The 18086-nt window shown below is 41.1% G+C and overlaps 1 protein-coding gene across 5 annotated transcripts in view; it reads left to right on the top strand.

Annotated features, from left to right (window-relative positions):
- Positions 1-1083: 1083 nt before the first annotated feature.
- TEX10 (testis expressed 10) overlaps positions 1084-18086 on the top strand; it is a 2069943-nt gene continuing 2052940 nt past the window's right edge. The window contains exons 1-2 of one of the 5 annotated variants that reach the window (XM_044064942.1): positions 1084-1101; positions 2642-2839. In XM_044064942.1, the coding sequence (XP_043920877.1) occupies positions 2660-2839 (180 nt within the window). In that variant the 5' untranslated portion in view covers positions 1084-1101; positions 2642-2659. Of the gene's footprint in view, positions 1110-1884; positions 2012-2641; positions 2840-18086 lie in introns of those variants that run through there. The other 4 variants (XM_044064941.1, XM_044064938.1, XM_044064937.1 and 1 more) reach the window with 4 other exon arrangements.

Genomic DNA, 18086 nt, shown 5'->3' with positions numbered 1-18086 from the left:
GACCTTGAATCATTTGGCTGCAAGACAAGCAAGAATTATTATCTTGGGCTAAACACAATACGTAGTATTATGGGCTCGTCTTATGCCTTTAATGCCTGTGTGAAATGTACTTGCTTTCTTCAGTTCATTATTCATAGTTTCATATGTGCATGTCTAAATATACAGAACATGAGAAGAAAATGAGGAATGCGTGCACCAAGAAGTGAGAATAAGTAATATGGAATGACTACTAACATTCTGTTTGGTCAGCAGTAGCTCCCCAATCTGTGTCTGTCCTGTGTCCATTTCTGCCACTGTAAAGTGGTATAGACTGGAAGGAGAAAAATGGAAAAATGTGGGACGTAGCTCCCCTTATAAATGTTAACATAAGTAGCTAACTGTACTGATGGTGCAACAAACACACAGAATAAGAGCTGCAATAGGAGGGGAAAAAGATGACTGCCGAGGAGAAGCTAACTAAACAAGATTGACTACAAAGATAAAATTACTACCAGTGACTTCACTCTTTCTCCAAATCCCCCCATACAGTCTCTTCCATAAAGAAATTTCCTTACTCAATACACAATAACTTCTATGCTGATCAAACTACACATCTCTCGCAAAATTTGTCTGACTCTATAACTTGTCCTGGAAGTTTTTTAAGGATATGGTTATAAAACATATCGGGGACATTACGATCATGTTACTGAAGAATAATAATATCTCTTTTTGGTGATAACAGAGAACACTGGACCACAGCAGTGTGTATACTGCTTAGAATGTTATGACATTAACATAGTTTGACAACTGCTTGCTGTTGCGCTATTTTATAAAAAGTGATGTTAAACAAAACTTAAGCAAACAAGTTTAAAAAATAGCAGCTGATGCAATGTGATCCTTCGTTTTAAGTGCTAGCAACCAAGCATAAAACATTTCTATGTTTGTGCGATTTTGCAGAAGAGCCTTGATTTTTGCCCTGCCCCTCATGAATTTTTTTGTTTTCTGCTAATAACTGAGGCTTACAGTCAGTCTGTAATGGCAGACGTTAAATGATGGCTGATGTTCTATTAACTTTTTAAGTGGATTGCAAAAAGCTTCACAAGCGTTATTATACTGGTATTGGTAATGACGTAGGCAATAATCTTTTTTATGAAATGTTGAGCTAAGATTTTTGAAATCATTACATAAATTTGGTTACTAACTTTATACTTATACCCTTAACTGCACCAAAATAGAATCAATCTATCTACATATTATCTGTCTATAGTACTTTCGTCAGAGCTTTCTTTCTAAAATCTCTTAACTACACTTCCCTTTTTCTCGGTTTCAGGTTCTACACAGTTTAATAGTTTTGCAGAATTTACCACGCTGCTTATTTTGTAAATGAAGTGTAAATAACTGTGTAGTTTTTGTTATGTATACAGTTTGTATTCCGTGTTCATGTGTGTTTTCTTTTTTAATACTAGCCAATGTTTTCTTTATTCTTATCAAATAAAGATATTTGGAAAAAAGAGCTGCGATACAGACCACCTGAGATTTTACAGCTGCTTGAACTAAACTTCTAAATGAATCGCCTCAGAAGCCTTACCGCCAGCCGCTGAGGATGAGTGTTACGTAATAATAATAATAAGCTGTCCTGCAAAATCTAGGCGTCAAAAAAAAGGTGTTAGATTCCTTCCAGCCTGGTTCTAGTCAGTGTTTTTAACGCCGAAACACTACGTTTTACCACCACAATAAATTCCGGGTGTCTACAATTTTGATAATAACACAAGATGGCAGTACTGATTGGGTTTGTTCGACTATGGTCTTTCTTCGCCATGGTTTACTTGTTGCTTTTATTCACCTTTACCCTGGCCTCCCATACGCCAGTTTGTTTGCTCAGTATCAACCAATGGTTACTAAACCTAGGGCGTGCCTTACTTACGGATTACCAATAGCGAGTAGGAGAGGGAGGGGACGGCGCGGTGTACAGAGAAGCTTGTTCTTTAGCGTGAGAAAATCATTGTTTGTATGTTGTTTGTGATGTAAGTCAGTAAGTAGAGCGTATACGTGGGTTGGGAGTTAAGTCTTACATGAGTTGTGTCCGGACTGGGGAGTATAAATTGGCTTTTTTTTCAAAATATGGTTTATATGCCCTGGTGAAATAGGAGTTCGTCTATTTATAGTTGTTAAGTGGTAGAGTAGTACTTGATGTTCACGTTGCTTGCATGCGTAGCTAATGTTTATGGTCCTTTCTGAATATAAATATATTCATATGACAGTTATATACATACCTCTCAACTGTCCCAGATTTTAGCTCTGTCCCTCTTAATCCCTGTTAACACTAGTGCCAATTGTACAAAAGGTGGTAAACTATACTTAATAAATAATGACAACAATTAAGAACTGAATACTTATTTTCATTTAGGAAATGTATATTGATTCATATTCTCTAATTCTGTTAATGCCTCAGATTAATGAAACTAATATTTTAAAAGTGTCCCTGATTCTGTTGAGATTTGTCCATGACTGGTTGAGAGCTGTGGTTGTATATGTTCTAGTAAAACCTAAGTCGTTATTTGTCTGTGCTAGAACTTGAATATTGATGCTATTTGGTGTTTGACCCAAGAACAATTAATATGGCTAGGTAACACTTAAAACACTTTTCTCTTTGTAACGTCAGTATATCCAGATTTTCAAAATGACAAAGAAGAGGAAGAGACCCGACGATTTTCAGAAGATTAAATTTAAAGTTGGCAAGAAAAAGCTTAAGCCAAACAATGTCACAGAGACAAGCTTCAAGACAAAAGCAATATATGTACCAGATCAATTAAAGGAAAATGGAACTCTTCCAACAAATAACAGAAAACTTAATGTGAAGGTATAGTAATTTGCAGGATTGGTACCAGATTTTTTTTTCTGTAAAAGTTGTGCAACATGCATACTACCAGGTTTACATAGTGATAGTTTTTATTTTCATTGAACACAAACTCTGATATTGCAGGCTTCATTACTGTTTTGCATTTGTGTTAAGTTGCACTTAATTAGATGCAAACTTTTAGATTCTTAGAGTAAACCAGTTGTGTGCGTGTTTATCTTGGGTATGCATCCTGATAAAGGGTGAAAGAAAAATACAACAAACACTCCTCAGTTTGCGAATATCTACACGTTAAGCAACCCTTGCACTCTATACACCATTATCCTACTTAAGTTATTCATGCATTTGTTAAAAATGAAATGACTTTCTATCATTCCTTGCCAAACTGCTTACAAGTAAAGGCAGATGTAATTTCAGCCATTTTATAGTTTTGTTGAATAATATGGTCTAATACAAATATATACCTGGATTTGCGTTGGTTTTCGGACTTGGATTATGGAAAGAATTGCAGAAATAAATGTGAATGTAATAAGTACTTCTGCTGTAATCCAGGGATACTGGAAAAATGTACGGGAACAAAATATTGGGCACTACTTCGAGAATATGTGAGATGTATTTTGTTAGTGGTCAGAAGTAGAGAAGTCTGCTTTATTAATTAAAAAAAATAATAATAGAATAACCTGTAACTTTGAAACAAAAACGTGTCAAGTTCTAGTTAATACATAAGTTCAGGTTTCAATGACTGTAAAATGAAACACCCTTGACTCTGTAGTGCCCTTTTAGATATATTTAATAATTCTTTCTCCTACTGCCAATTTTAATTTGGTTCAGAGTCATCTGGGAGCTGAAGCGTAACCCAGCCTAATGGGTGCAAGACAGAGAAACTAATCCTAGATCAGATGCTAGTTTTTTGGGGGGGGGGGTGTACACACAGTCACTTTCACATGGAATGTCACCTAGGGGCAGTTTAGAGGATTGCCAATTCACTTATTTGCATGTCTTGGAATGTAGGAGAAAATGGGGCACCCACTGAAATCCTTGGAAATGACCTGCTGGCCAGGCCCAGTGAGGCAGCAGAGCTAACTGCTACACCCCTGTGCTGCGTTTATTTTTAAATTTACAAGGATAACAGTAAAGAGAGCCACATATTTGCAACTGATACTTTCTCCATTTATACATTGTGTTATAAAAATGTATATTTTAAAGGAGAAAAAAAATCCTCCACTAGGATGGAAGCAAGTCAGATAAGTAGATTATATGGCACAGCTCCCCATCAAAGAAAAAGAAGGGAAGAAAAAAAAAAACATTGCTTCATATTTCTGTCCTTGTCTGCTTTGAATGATATCTAGCTAATGTTTGAGCTTGCCATTTATGTTGTAGTATCAGTAGTTCAGTATTTCTAAATGTTACTTGCATTTTAGCTTTGTTTGTGTTGTATTCAACCTACAAACTCTTATCTGGTAAACAATTGTTAAATAAATTAAACAGTAGTATGAAATGGGGGGGGGGGGGGCTCTTGTAATCTATGTAGGAAGTTTAAATTTTGTAAACATTGTAATTACTGATAGTTTCACTTTGTGTTCATGTAGTTGTTAACCCTTCTCAACTCTGGTAATAGTGAGTGCTCAAATATAGGATTTTGTGATTTGTAAACACTACTTATTCCATCAGAATTGCAATGTTTCTTGCCTGTTCTACATTCCACTTAAATGGGGTATATTTTTCTCTTTCCTTGTTAGAATTTTCCTAAGTCTGTTGTGTGCATTAAAGCTGTCACCTTTTTAGTGAAAAATACTACGTTATGTATTTTGGAGACTTGACAGTCTGCATGTATTGGTTATGCAGAAGTTACTTAACTGGATATATGTATAGTCAGGGGATTCCTAGATATTTGCAGAGCGCAGCTTAAACTTTTATTGCTTGTTCTTTCATTCATTCATTCATTCATTTATTTATTTGTCTTTTTTTTTTTTTGCTAAATTTTGTGATTCCTCTCTTTCTTTGCTTTTAGTGGTAAGGTAGTTCCCTGGTGATGAATATTGGATTAGTGTATTATGTTTCTTTGAAAATACTGTTTTGATATAGTTCCTTTGGGCTATATGTGCAGTTTTTCTTTCTCACTTTCCCATTGCATTTTTTTTTTTTTTTTTGCTGTAGATTTGGTTGATATTTAAGGGGCTTGGATGAGCCCGGGCATCTCTTTATAAGAGAAATGCATTTTAATACCTGTCATTTATTTGGTTTTATTTTTGGTGTGTTTATCCAGGTATGATTCAGAAAACATCAATTACCTTTCAAGAATGAGCTGACAGTTTCATTTTGATAATTACTTCTGATCTATTACTGTATAAGTGGAGAAATGTGGGTTGTAAGAACAAAATTGATGTAGCATGTTGGCAGATAACATCCCTTCTTCTGTTGCCTTGATTTGAAGATAGCTTGCTATGTTGTACATGCGTTATGTTCCCACGTAATGATTCTAGTTGGTGGGTGGCTTAAGGTATCTGTTTTGGCCATTATTTCTACTAAGGAATCTCTTCTTAGGGTTTTTTTTTTTTTTTTTGTAAAGGTGTGGTTTACATTTTCTTATAGTGTACAGTACTTTATGGCCCCATGGATAACAGCAGCTGTGAATGGGGTTCTTCTAGGAGATTGTGGTGACTTGTAAGAGAGGGAGCACAACACCGTATAACATGGGGAAGTAACTGTGTGCATGGTGTGGGTACTGACTTTGTGGAAAAGCAGTGGTCGAGGCTGCATGATGTGCGGTCCATGTGAATGAGTACATAATGTTAAGGAGAGAGCCCATGCAAATGAGCTGCATGAAAAGTGGAAGAGGCTAAGATCCCAAAATGATTTAGAAAATTTAATTTTGGCACTGTGCATCCTCACTATACATTTTGAACAGTGTGATTTATAATGGTGGACGTTTTGGACAAGGCAAAAGCAGTAGCTCAACAGCATGTATTGATACCACTATTGGGAGTCGGTGCTGGTAATGTTGCATGTTAAGGCCTCCTGCCAATGATGGCAATACAAGCAACAACGTAAATGTCAGAATCTGAAGGATCAGTATAAGATAATTAATCCTTTCATAATTGACTGAGATGCATTACAGGACCTGGTCAAACTGTTTCTTGCGAGCGGAATTGAGAGATATGTCCTATGGTCATCTCTTGAACACAAAGGTATGTGTTGTGGTGGCTATCCTAGCTATAGGGAACCTTCCAGTTACTCTGGGGGGGCAAGTTTAGGTATGTTGTAGGTTTCTGCTTCTCAGATACTTCACAGATTACTTGATATTATGTTAGAAAAGGTAGAGGGCATGTCTGATTTTCATGTATAGTACTAGAGAAACAACACAACACTCGCATGCTTACTTGAGGTCTTCGGTGTCATAAATTGCACTCTTGTTAACTATTCCCCCACCTGGTCCAAGCTTTTACAAAGCTGCATTAAAAGTGAGGGCTGTCAACTGCCAAGTGATCTGCAATGCATTGTCTACAATGTGTCTGTGTGCCCCCAGGGCATTTCAGTTAACATGATTTACACATTTGACAGATGTGTAACTTAGACCAGTGGTTCCTTTGAGAGGACTTCCCAGAGGGTCAATTAGTTGGTATGTACATACATTATAGACTGTGCTAAGTGACAGCTGCCATGCTTGCTAGAAGCAGTCCGTATATACTGTTGGGTCTTGTGTATGTAGGTGATGCTGGATATGCAAGCAGTCCGTATATACTGTTGGGTCTTGTGTATGTAGGTGATGCTGGATATGCTCCTGCCATGGTCAGTGACTCCCACTTAGAACCCACAGACCATACTGCAACCACAAGTGTGTATATTTGGACTTCTAAAAAATTGATTTGGCCATTTAGATAGCTATATTCCTGAGGTATGCAGCAGCATATTTGTAATATGTGCATGTGCCATGTTGCACAATGTGGTGTTGTATAAGTGGACAGTGTAGCCGGATATGCCCTGCCATGGTGTTGCTGTATGTGACAATAGCATCAGCAGGTCAGGGAGGAGATAAAAGGACCAGGCAGAGTAGCAGCAGAGCCACAGCTGAGGTAGCGCTGCATGCTATACATTGCATCACTGGCACAAATATTGCCATTTGGTCCACATGTGTGGAACATAACAGAGATAAGATAGAATAGTGTGATACATACACTATTCCCAAAACATTTAACAAAAAATGTGGTTACACATGAGTGTTATCTCATGCAGTGCCACTTGGACTGTGCATGGCAGTTTTTATTCTGGCCGTAAGTTATTTTATTTTACATTTGTTTACTAGGAAGGTCCGACTGGACAAACTGTCCTTTTTCAGTGGAGGCCCAGGGAGAACAGTCCATGTTAAGATTTTTATAAGTGATTTTTACAGAATATGTACTGGTAGTATACATTTAGAAAGCATACACACAGCAATTTATTTACATTTAACAAGTGCAGAAAACAACCAATACTTTCAGTTGGAACAGGTAGTACAGTTTGCATCAGGCATCGGCGTACTTGCACAGGTTAGGCAGAGCACAACCACTGCCACTTGCATGGGCTCTGGGGGCACAGTAATGTATGCAAACCTGTGATGGGTAAGGTTATGGGAGGTGATGTCAGCAGCCTCATTCTCTCTGTGGGTGGTTGAGTATCGGGGATATAACCACCAGTGACAGGGATGGATCCCACTGCATGACAGTTACTGGTGCCCACTGTGGCAGCTGTCAGATCACCATCTCCCAGAGATGGTATTGGGGTGCTACTGTCACCATTCCCAGTGTCCCCTTTGCCAATTGTCAATGTTGGGGCTCCATCCAGCCTGTGGCAGTGATAGGGTGGAAATATAGCACTTTGCTAGAGTACTGTGAGTTGGCATCCCATGGTTAGAGCTGACAAATGTCACACATACTCCTGGGATATCGGGCTGTATCCAAGCATGTGACACTGAAGATGCATCTACAGCCATCTTGTGGTGTCTGGCATGGGACAGTCATGAATGTCTGCACCTCATCCTTGGCTATAGACCACACAAGACAGTAAAGGTTGACTGGATGGCAGTCGTAATGGGTTGTTTGGATGTGGTGTTTGCCATCAGCATCCTCTGTCGCACTATTATCTGCTTGTGCAGATAGCTCGGGTAACTGTGCACTTGCCACATATTCACACACATGCACATAAAGCACACTCACCAGCTCCACAGTGGTGTCCATAACAGCTGTGTGCACCTGACTTGCTGTCTTGCACATCCGCCAATTGATTTAGTGCCGTATACATACTAGTGCCAGTATGAGAGTTGTGGTAGCATCAGAGTTCCTGGAGTCTTTCTTTCTGGTGCTGCATCTGTTGAGGACACAGAATGAGCTCTGTAAGTTTCGATGTGGGAGTTCTTTCTCCAGAGCATTACAGCCATTGCACTATCTTGAAACCTATCCTGCTTGCAAGTTGCCATCATTGTCCGCCGCAGTAGCTGGATGGAGATCAGGCCTCTGTTTTGCTTTCCAGAACTCCTCACCTGTGGAGATTGTGAATGCATTGAAAGTGACACCATGATAAGCCCAAAGATGTATTCTATGAGTATCTTCTAGCAGCATGCTTAGGGGGACGCATGAAAAGCAGGACTGTAGACTAGTTTGTAACATGTACCATGTTTGAATAGGATATTGCATATGCAGACAGCAGGTGGCCAAAGGACAGTTGTGCAGATAGCCAGCAGTCATGTTTTCTTTATTTCATTCAAAAATTTGTGTCATACTATATTGCTGTGGTTATTACTAGCTTGGTGTTCCCTTACTGACGCATGGGAAGTAGGGGCCAGTCCTGCCCAGAGAGTTATGTCTGATAACATACATAACTCAGTAAAATGATTAAAGCAACACCACCCTAACCTGCTGTGCCACTGGAAGGCAGAGGTTCAGGAGATGCCTCCAGTGTGTGTGTGTGTGTGAGGTGTGTGTGTGTGTGAGGTGTGTGTGTGTGTGAGGTGTGTGTGTGTGTGAGGTGTGTGTGTGTGTGTGAGGTGTGTGTGTGTGTGTGAGTGTGTGTGTGTGTGTGTGAGGTGTGTGTGTGTGTGTGAGGTGTGTGTGTGTGTGTGTGTGTGTGTGTGTGTGTGTGTGTGTGTGTGTGTGTGTGTGTGTGTGAGGTGTGTGTGTGTGTGTGTGTGTGTGAGGTGTGTGTGTGTGTGTGTGAGGTGTGTGTGTGTGTGTGTGTGTGTGTGTGTGTGTGTGTGTGTGTGTGTGTGTGTGTGTGTGTGTGTGTGTGTGTGTGTGTGTGTGTGTGTGTGTGTGTGTGGTGTGTGTGTGTTTGTGTGTGTGTCTGTGTGTGTGTGAGGTGTGTGTGTGTGTGTGTGTGTGTGTGTGGTGTGTGTGTGTGTGTGTGTGTGTGTGTGTGTGTGTGTGTGTGTGAGGTGTGTGTGTGTGTGTGTGTGTGTGTGTGTGTGTATGTGTGTGTGTGTGTGTGTGTGTGTGTGAGGTGTGTGTGTGTGTGTGTGTGTGTGTGTGTGTGTGTGTGTGTGTGTGTGTGTGTGTGTGTGTGTGTGTGAGTGTGTGTGTGTGTGTGTGAGTGTGTGTGTGTGTGGTGTGTGGTGTGTGTGGTGTGTGTGTGTGAGTGTGTGTGTGTGTGTGTGTGAGTGTGTGAGTGTGTGTGTGTGTGAGTGTGTGAGTGTGTGTGTGTGAGTGTGTGTGTGAGATCTACATATGTATGCATTTTATATAATGTTTTTATGTTGTCTTAAAGTGTTGTCAGCCTATGAGCAAGTCCATTCCTTTTCATGCTGCTGAGAAACATTGCTTGAATGTAGCTGGCTGTCACAGAAGAGAGGAGTGGCTCTTCAGTTTGTGTGTGTGTGTGCGCGTGCTGTACAGTTTGTGATATTCATCACGCATGTTTGCCTTATTTTCTTCCTATAGTTAACTATTTGAAATGTGCGGGACCCTCACTGCAGAGAGAGTCCTGACGTGTGAAGACTGGCTGAAAATTCAGACTAGAGCTTACTAGGTCAGAGATTACCACTTCTCGGAATATTACTTTTTCACTTGGCAAACTCTGAGTTGGTATATAAAAGTTCCAGGGTGTTGGCGGAGAATAGTGATGTTTAGAGCTCTTCTGAAATTTTGGCTTGCATATTTTTCTGCATTGTGGGATTGTACAAAATAAGTTTTGACATTTCAGTAGGGGGGGGGCTCTTCTGTTGTCTCCTACATGCAGGGCCTGTTGAAGCAGTGAAAGCTGTGGCCATATTCACTTTAGTGTGTTCTACCCACTGTAGCCACTTCTGGAGTGCTAGTGGCTTCCATGTCTGCCTTTTGGGTGTGATGATGGCTTTTCCACAGGTGATGACCTAAGGGGTCCCCAGTGCCATGTGTGTGCACGTGCCTGTTAGATGAACTGGGGATGTCGCCTGTGTGACGCCCGTGCACTGATCCAGTAATAGAGGACCCTTAATCCTCACTACTAACACTAGTGAGGGGCATCCACATTTGGAAAGATAAATACACAGTGAAATGCAATTTCCCTTAAGAACACACAGCGATCACAGTCAATCTGGGGCTGGTTTCTCCCTTTCTCTCCAGATCCCCATTAAGACTCCCCACTGGCACAGTTGTAGGGTACAGATCTCAACCTTGTGGTCAAGCAAAAACCTCCAGCACCCTCTGTCTGAGTGCTTCGTGTCCCCACCCAAGTAGCTGACGCGCGTGTACACACACACACACACACACACACACACACACACACACACACACACACTTTAAGATATGAATTGTATACAAACACACAGATGCTCCCGGGGAAGACTGGCACAGGTTCTCCAGCTATGCCCCTTCCTGCCAGTCTATAAGGTAGTACCAGCTGTCACCAACCACTATCCACTACTAATAAGACTCTTACCAAATGGTGTCCGATTATTACTGTGCAATATTATCCAATTAGTAAGTATGACGAGCAGCAAGGCTTATTTGGAGTGGCTTTGTACAACATCACTGAATGCATGCAATGTACTCCAGCACTTAAATTATCTCTACACAAAACAGCCACAGTCAAAAGGTATAAAAATATTTAATAATAACAAATGCAAGAGAAATCTTCTCAATTCAACACAGTGCTAGTCAAGAGTTCAGAAATCACAGGAAAATGCTTAAAATAACACCGTAGAATACTCTGACATAAATATAGAAAACGGCTAGAATAAATCTGACTAAATTCCTATCTAACTCTGAGTGATCACAGTTCTAAATAAACTTACATGTAAAGCAAGGCAGAGTACTGGTGAGTGATGTTCTTCACACAAAATCCAAAATGCTCTGATTCTCTGTCTCTGAGAAAGTCTTAAAAATAATACATCACTGCTGACTCATTTTTAGATCCCATCATTCTTCTCTGGTTCCCAGGCTAACAGAAACTCAGAGTTTTAACATTTCTTTAATCTTGCACCTAGCCAAGAAACTACAACAATAAAACTAACATTATATATGTAAATTCAAGCAATTAACTCTAGTCTCAAAACAATAGAAGGAATTCCTCAGTCCAGACATTGTCTCCGAGCCTTTATCAGTCATACAATGCTTGACTTATCAGCTTTCTTGCAGCAGAGTGCACTGTGGTTACATTTTTGAAGGTCAACATTTAACACAGTTTTCTTACATTTTAAGAGGACAAGCCTGTGGATTATATTCATATTTACATTGACATAGAATTTTCTGCAAAATTCTATCGTACTAGTCTAGCAGCCTTCACATATCTTCACAGCCTGTGGTAACTTGGTGACAGGCCTGGTGACTGCTGAAGTGTGCAAGTAGTTAGGATGCCCCCATCAGGAAATTTTGGGTGCCTTCTGGGGCAGCTTGGGGTGTTCATCTAGTAGGACCCAACCTTCTGGCTTCTTGAGGAGCACCCCACCTGTTAAGTCACCCTCACTGATGTATGATGCTTGAGTATGTTGTTCTCTGGGCTGGCCTGCAAGTCAGCCAAACCTGCTGCCCATCCTAGTCCCTTCCCTGTTTGTGTGTTTTTTTTTTTTTTTTTTTTTTTTTTTTTTTTCCTCTCTTGTTGTGTTTTTACTTGTACATCATTAATTTTACAGGCCTCCCCATCAGCAGTTGTCTCCTGTTTTATCCTAGTTTGTATGCACACTGTCTCTGTTTTTGTATTTGTCCCATGTACTGAATTCACACAAACCTGCCCTTTTACTTTCAGTTTACCCAGAGCCTTCCCCAGTGCTATCCATTTTAAAGAAAAGTGGGCGCTATCCACGCTCAAAAAATGTCCTTTGTGCCAACCACCAAGTATTGGTTGCCCTTGTGTTTTTCTTTTTATGTGTTGTACTTTCCTTTCTTTCTTTCTTGTTTACCCAATTTCCCTACTGTTCTTGAAGGACAGGATAGCCACTGTGGTGAGCAAACTGTGATTGGTGCTCCCTTTGGCTGCTGTGTTTTGCTGTTCTGTTGCCCTATGCCACCAGTTCTTTGTCCATAGCACATAGCCAGTCCTACATTTTTAGGTACTGGTAGGCAATGTTGTCTTTGTCACACGTGCGCACTGCAGTAAAGCTGCTCCTAAAAGTGCTGTTATGCATGTTACCTTTACCTTTTTTACTTTGTCGCTTTTAGTTCGCCATTGTGTGTGACATCTATAATTGGCTTTCAGTTGCTTTGCTCAATCAGCACCCTCAGAATTAGCTGATTGTTGATAGGTTGTAATTGACTGTTTCTGAGCTTGCTTTGCCATTTAGTAGAGGCAGTGCAGAGAGAATTACCAATTCTGTGGGGAAGTGACACATGCATATCTTGTGCCATTTGAGTCTGCATTTCCAACTTGGCCAGCTGGAAGACCCCCTTTTACAAATTACTCTTAAATAATGAATCCGTACGTACTTTCCCCCATGGAATATATTTTCAGGATGATCTTTTTTATTGTACCTCGCCTGATATTTTGTTGTTCTTTACTGGTTTGTAGATGGAATGCAGTATTGTGATTGCACATTATTTTTTCTTCCTTTCTTTCTTTGTTGAGAAGGTCATGATTTATGTTTACTGTTTAATAAGATATTCTTGGAAGACTTGAAATTCAAAGCCTGACTATAGTTTGAGCTGAACATTTAAAGGTGTCCCCACAGTACAGTGGTGGTGTGTGTTTGTTTTTTAAAGGAAGGTGCAGGGAGGGCACTTATGAAGAACGTGATGATTTTTTCTTTTTTTCCTTCACAGAAATGTTTGACACTAAAAGCTCTGCTGATTGCAGCACATTCCATGTTGAGCTTTTTAACTGATTATACTAAGGAGAACCCTTCAATATTAAGCTTATAGTCTTGTGTACGAAAATGGTTTATGAATGCTTTATATTGCTTTACCTGAGCTTGCGTTCTTCTCTAGAACTGCTTTGCAAATGTTATGTTGCAATGTAACGTACATTTGCATTCCTTCATGGATGAATTTGTTTGATTATCTTTACTTCTATGTTTGCTCCGAGATTTCTACCCAGCAAGACCTGTTGTGCCTGACTTTTGTTTCCAGCAGTAAAGACTGATTATGGATTTCCTTAAGTAGTGGGTTTATGCAAAGAGTCACACTTTGAAGGACTGTTCAGTAATTTTATATCTGAGTTGGGGATTGGTGTAATGGTTAACGTGTTTTTCCTACAGACCCAAGGTACAGAGAGTTTGACTCTCACCTTTTAATGAGCAGTTTGGTATAATGGTTAAGCTCTTAACTTCACAGATGGTACGGAGTTTCTCTAACCTCTAGTTATTGGCCCGGCTTATGGCAGTCTGTTAACCAATATTTACCTAGGTTGTTTTTAGGGTAGTGTTTGGCATAATGGTTAAGTGCACACCTTACAGAGACAGTCCTCTTCTTTTGGCTGCTCTGTTAGGGGTCGCCACAGCAGATCAACTGTTTCCATTTCTTCCTGTCCTCTGCATCTTGCTTTGTCACACCAACCACCTGCATGTCCTCTCACCACATCCATAAACCTCATCTTAGGCCTTCCTCTTTTCCTGTTACCTGGCAGCTTCATTCTTAGCATCTTTTTCCCCAATATACTCTGCATCCCTCCTCAGCACATGCCCAAACCAACGTAATCTTGCCTCTCTGGCTTTGTCTGCAAACCTTCCAACCTGGGCTGACCCTCTAATATACTTATTCCTAATCCTGTCAACCCTCGTCACACCCACTGCAAATCTTAACATTTTCAACTCTGCCACGTCAAGCTCTGATAGCTGGTCTCGCTACCCTCTTGTAGAACTTCCCTTTCACTCTTACTGGTACTCATCTGTCACCACTCCTGACACTCTCTTCTCCACCCACTCCATCCTGCCTGTACTCTTTTCTTCACCTCTCTTCCACACTCACCATTACTCTGAACTGCTGATCCCAAGTGTTTAAACTCCTCCACCTTTGACACCTCTACTCCCTGCTTCCTGCATCTTCACCATTCTTCTGTCCTCCCTCTCATTCACACACACATATTCTTAGTCCTGCTGACCTTCATTCCTCTTCTCTCTAGAGCATATCTCCACCTCTCCAAGGTCTCCTCCACCTGTTCCCTACTCTCCAGATCACAATGTCATCTGCAAACATAGTCCACGGGGACTCCTGTCTGATCTCATCTGTCAGCCTGCCATCACCATTGCAAATAAGAAAGGGCTCAGAGCTGATCTTGATGTAATCTCACCTCCACCTTAAACGCTGCTGTCACACTACCCTCGTACATATCCTGTACCACTCTTATATACTTCTCTGACAGACTTCCTCATACAATACCACAACTCCTTCTCTAGGCACCCTGTCATATGCTTTCTCTAAGTCCACAAAGACACAATGCAACTCCTTCTGACCTTCTCTGTACTTCTCCATCAACACTCTCTCAGAGCAAACATCGCATCTGTAGTGCTCTTTCCTGGCATGAAACCACACTGCTGATACTAATCATCACCTCCCTTCTTAACCTAGCTTCCACTACTCTTTCCCATAACTTCATGCTGTGACTGGTCAATTTTAATCCCTCTGTAGTTACTAAAGCTCTGCACATCACCCTTATTCTTAAAATCGGTACCAAAACACTTTTTTTTTCCATTCTTCAGGCATCCTCTCACTTTCCAAGATTTCATTAAACAATCTAGTTAACTCCACTGCCATTTCACCTAAACACCTCCATGCTTCCACAGGTATGTCATGTGGACCAACAGCCTTTTCCATTCTTCATCCTCTTCATAGCTATCCTTACTTCCTCCTTGCTAATCCACTGCACGATTCACTATCCGCACATCATCCAACCTTCTCTCCCTCTCATTCTCGTCATTCATCAGCCTCTCAAAGTACTCTTTCCATCTGCTCAACACACTCTCCTTGCGTGTGAGTACGTCTCCCTCATTATCCTTTATCACCCTTACCTGCTGCACATCTTTACTAGCTCGGTCCCTCTGTCTAGCCAATCGGTACAGGTCCTTTTCTCCCTCCTTAGTGTCCAACCTTTCATACAACTCTTCATACGCCATATGCTTAGCCTTCGCCGCCTCTCTCTTTGCCATGCACCTCATATCCTTACACTCCTGTCTACTTTTCATCTCTCTGACAATCCCAGTTCTTCTTCACCAACCTCTTTCTCTGTATACTCTCCTGTACTTCTTTCCACCACCAGGTCTTATTGTCCTCATTCTTCTTTCCAGATGTCACACCAAGCACCTTTCTAGCCATCTCTCTTACTAGCTCTGCTGTAGTTACCCAGCTATTCAGTAACTCTTCACTGCCACCCATTGCCTGTCTTAACTCTTCCCTGAACTCCACCTCACAATTACCCTTTTTTCAATTTTCACCATTTGATCCTTGGTGCTGCCCTCACACTCATTCTCCTCTTCTTGATCACCAATGTCATCCTACAAACCACCATCCTATGCTGCCTAACTACACTTTCTCCTGCCACCACTTTACAGTCTCCAATCTCCTTAAGACTGGCGCCCTTCTACATAAGATATAATCCATCTGTGTGCATCTTCCTCCACTCTTGTATGTCACCCTATGCTCCTCCCTCTTGTTAAATTACATATTCATCACAGCCATGTCCATCCTTTTCGCAAAATCCACTACCATCTGACCTTCTGCATTCCTTTGCTCAACACCAGACCTACCCATCACTTCCTCATCCCCTCTGTTCCCTTCACCAACATGCCCATTGAAATCTGCTCCAATCACCAGTTTCTCACAGTCATCACCACTTCATCCAACTCACAGTCATCACCACTTCATCCAACTCACTCCAAAATGTTTCTTTTTCATCCAGCACACACCCAACTTGTGGACCATATGCACTAACAACATTCATCATTACACCATCAATTTCCAGCTTCATAAACATCACTCTATCCAACACTCTCTTCACCTCCAAAACACTCTTGGCATACTGTTCCTTCAGGATAACGCTACGCCATTTCTCCTCCCATCCACACCATGATAAATCAATTTGAACCCGCCTCCAATACACCTAGCCTTGCTCCCCTTCCATCTGGTCTCTTGCACACACAATATACCAACCTTCCTTCGGGTCATCATATCAGCTAGCTGTCTCCCTATACCAGTCATACTGCCAACATTCAAAGTTCCGACCCTCACTATCACAGTCCTAGCCTTTACTTCCCTTCGGGCATACCTTCTCCTCCTTCGGCCAACAGTAGCCCAATTTCCACCAGCACCCTGTTGGCCAACAGTACTGGTGGCGGTCGTTGTTAACCCAGACCTCGTACCGATCCAGTATGTATATCTGTACTGTTGTCCGCATGTATGATTTGGCAAAATTTTACACCAGATGCCCTTCCTGACGCAACCCTCCCCATTTATCGGGGCTTGGGACTGGCACAAAGAAATGCAATTGGCTTATGCATCCCCAGTGGCTGGGTTACCTTACAGAGACAAAGTGCAGGGTTTAATTCTGAAATGGAATAATTGGCTAGATTTGAAATGGCCCGTAACGGCAGTTAGCCTAGCACTAACCTGTGAGTTTGTAGTCACATGAGGGACATCTGGCTTATTGGGGAGCCTTTATTGTCATAAATAGATGTAAACTATTGTTTTCCAGGAAAGTATATAAATCTGTTGTACTGAATTTATGCTCCTTCCTGCAAAACCTTATTTTGTAACTAGCTTTCAGCCTTGTACAGGTAATACTTCTACGTGGCTGCCTTTGAGGATGGCTTGTAATGCCATGGCTGAGTTTGAGGTCTTATCTTGACCTTGAGGACATTTTGCAGCTGTGTCTAAGCTTGTGTTTCTACTGTGAATCTCTTGTTGTTTTACTAGTTTGTAGTACTGTACCTGCACTGTTCTTTCTTTTGGTCAGACTGTGGTTTGTGGATGGACACTGTTTATGTGAGCTTAAATTACTTCAGGACCCTGGTCTCTGGACCATTTGTATCATTGTACTTGTACACCTTCTTGGCATGATCATTGAACTGGACTGAACACTTGTACATCCGGACTGTGTTTTTTATTTATTTCTATTAACTTTTCAGTAACTCTTTGTGACAGTTTTGCATAGCGTCTTCACTGAAAAGCATCTGGTGGCATTGATTGGCAACATTTGGGCAATATAAGTGATACATGCTGAAGAATATCCACACACTTTGGTCTGTGGGCATTCTTTAGTATTGTACCGATTCCTGGATTGGAGACCCTTATTTTTTTTGGAAAGGGATTTTATTTTACCTGAGTTTACATTTCCATTTGGGAGTGCGTAGTTTAATGAATAGCCATATTGTAACTGATTTTACATTTTTGTCTGGGAGATCTTTATTTTTACCTGACGTTGTAGCATTTTACATGAGGAGCTGGTCATTTCTAGAGACCCTAGTTCATAGACTGCTTGTAGTGCCATACCTCAGCTGGTATCCTGACATGGGGGGCCCCCTGGTTTATGCATTGATTCAAACATGATGTGTGAGCTTAAGTCCCCCCCCCTTTGGGCTCTTTCTTGTGAGTGATTCTAACATTGTAATTTTCTGCATGTTGTCTATTGAGAGGTCCATCTTTGCAGCTATTGTTTAATGTTACATGTGAGTTTGCACTCTTTCCAGGAAGAGGTCTGTGATTTGTGGATGGTCAGATTTCTAGTACCTATGCTACCTCAGCCTACTTTCCCATCAAGGACATGTTGGTTTGTGGTAGTCTATAGTTTTTCACTTGAGCTTTCTTTTCTGAATAGTAGGTCTGGTTTGTGGGTGTCATGTGGTTTTGTAGCTCAGGAGCCTAGTTTAATGGGTGTTTTT

The sequence above is a fragment of the Protopterus annectens genome, chromosome 3.part0 (assembly GCF_019279795.1).
Source record: "Protopterus annectens isolate FY-2018-M chromosome 3.part0, PAN1.0, whole genome shotgun sequence".
In the NCBI taxonomy this organism is placed as follows: Eukaryota; Metazoa; Chordata; order Ceratodontiformes; family Protopteridae; genus Protopterus; species Protopterus annectens.
Note: the sequence above shows the minus strand (reverse complement) of the source record. Positions and strands in the feature narration are given on the sequence as shown.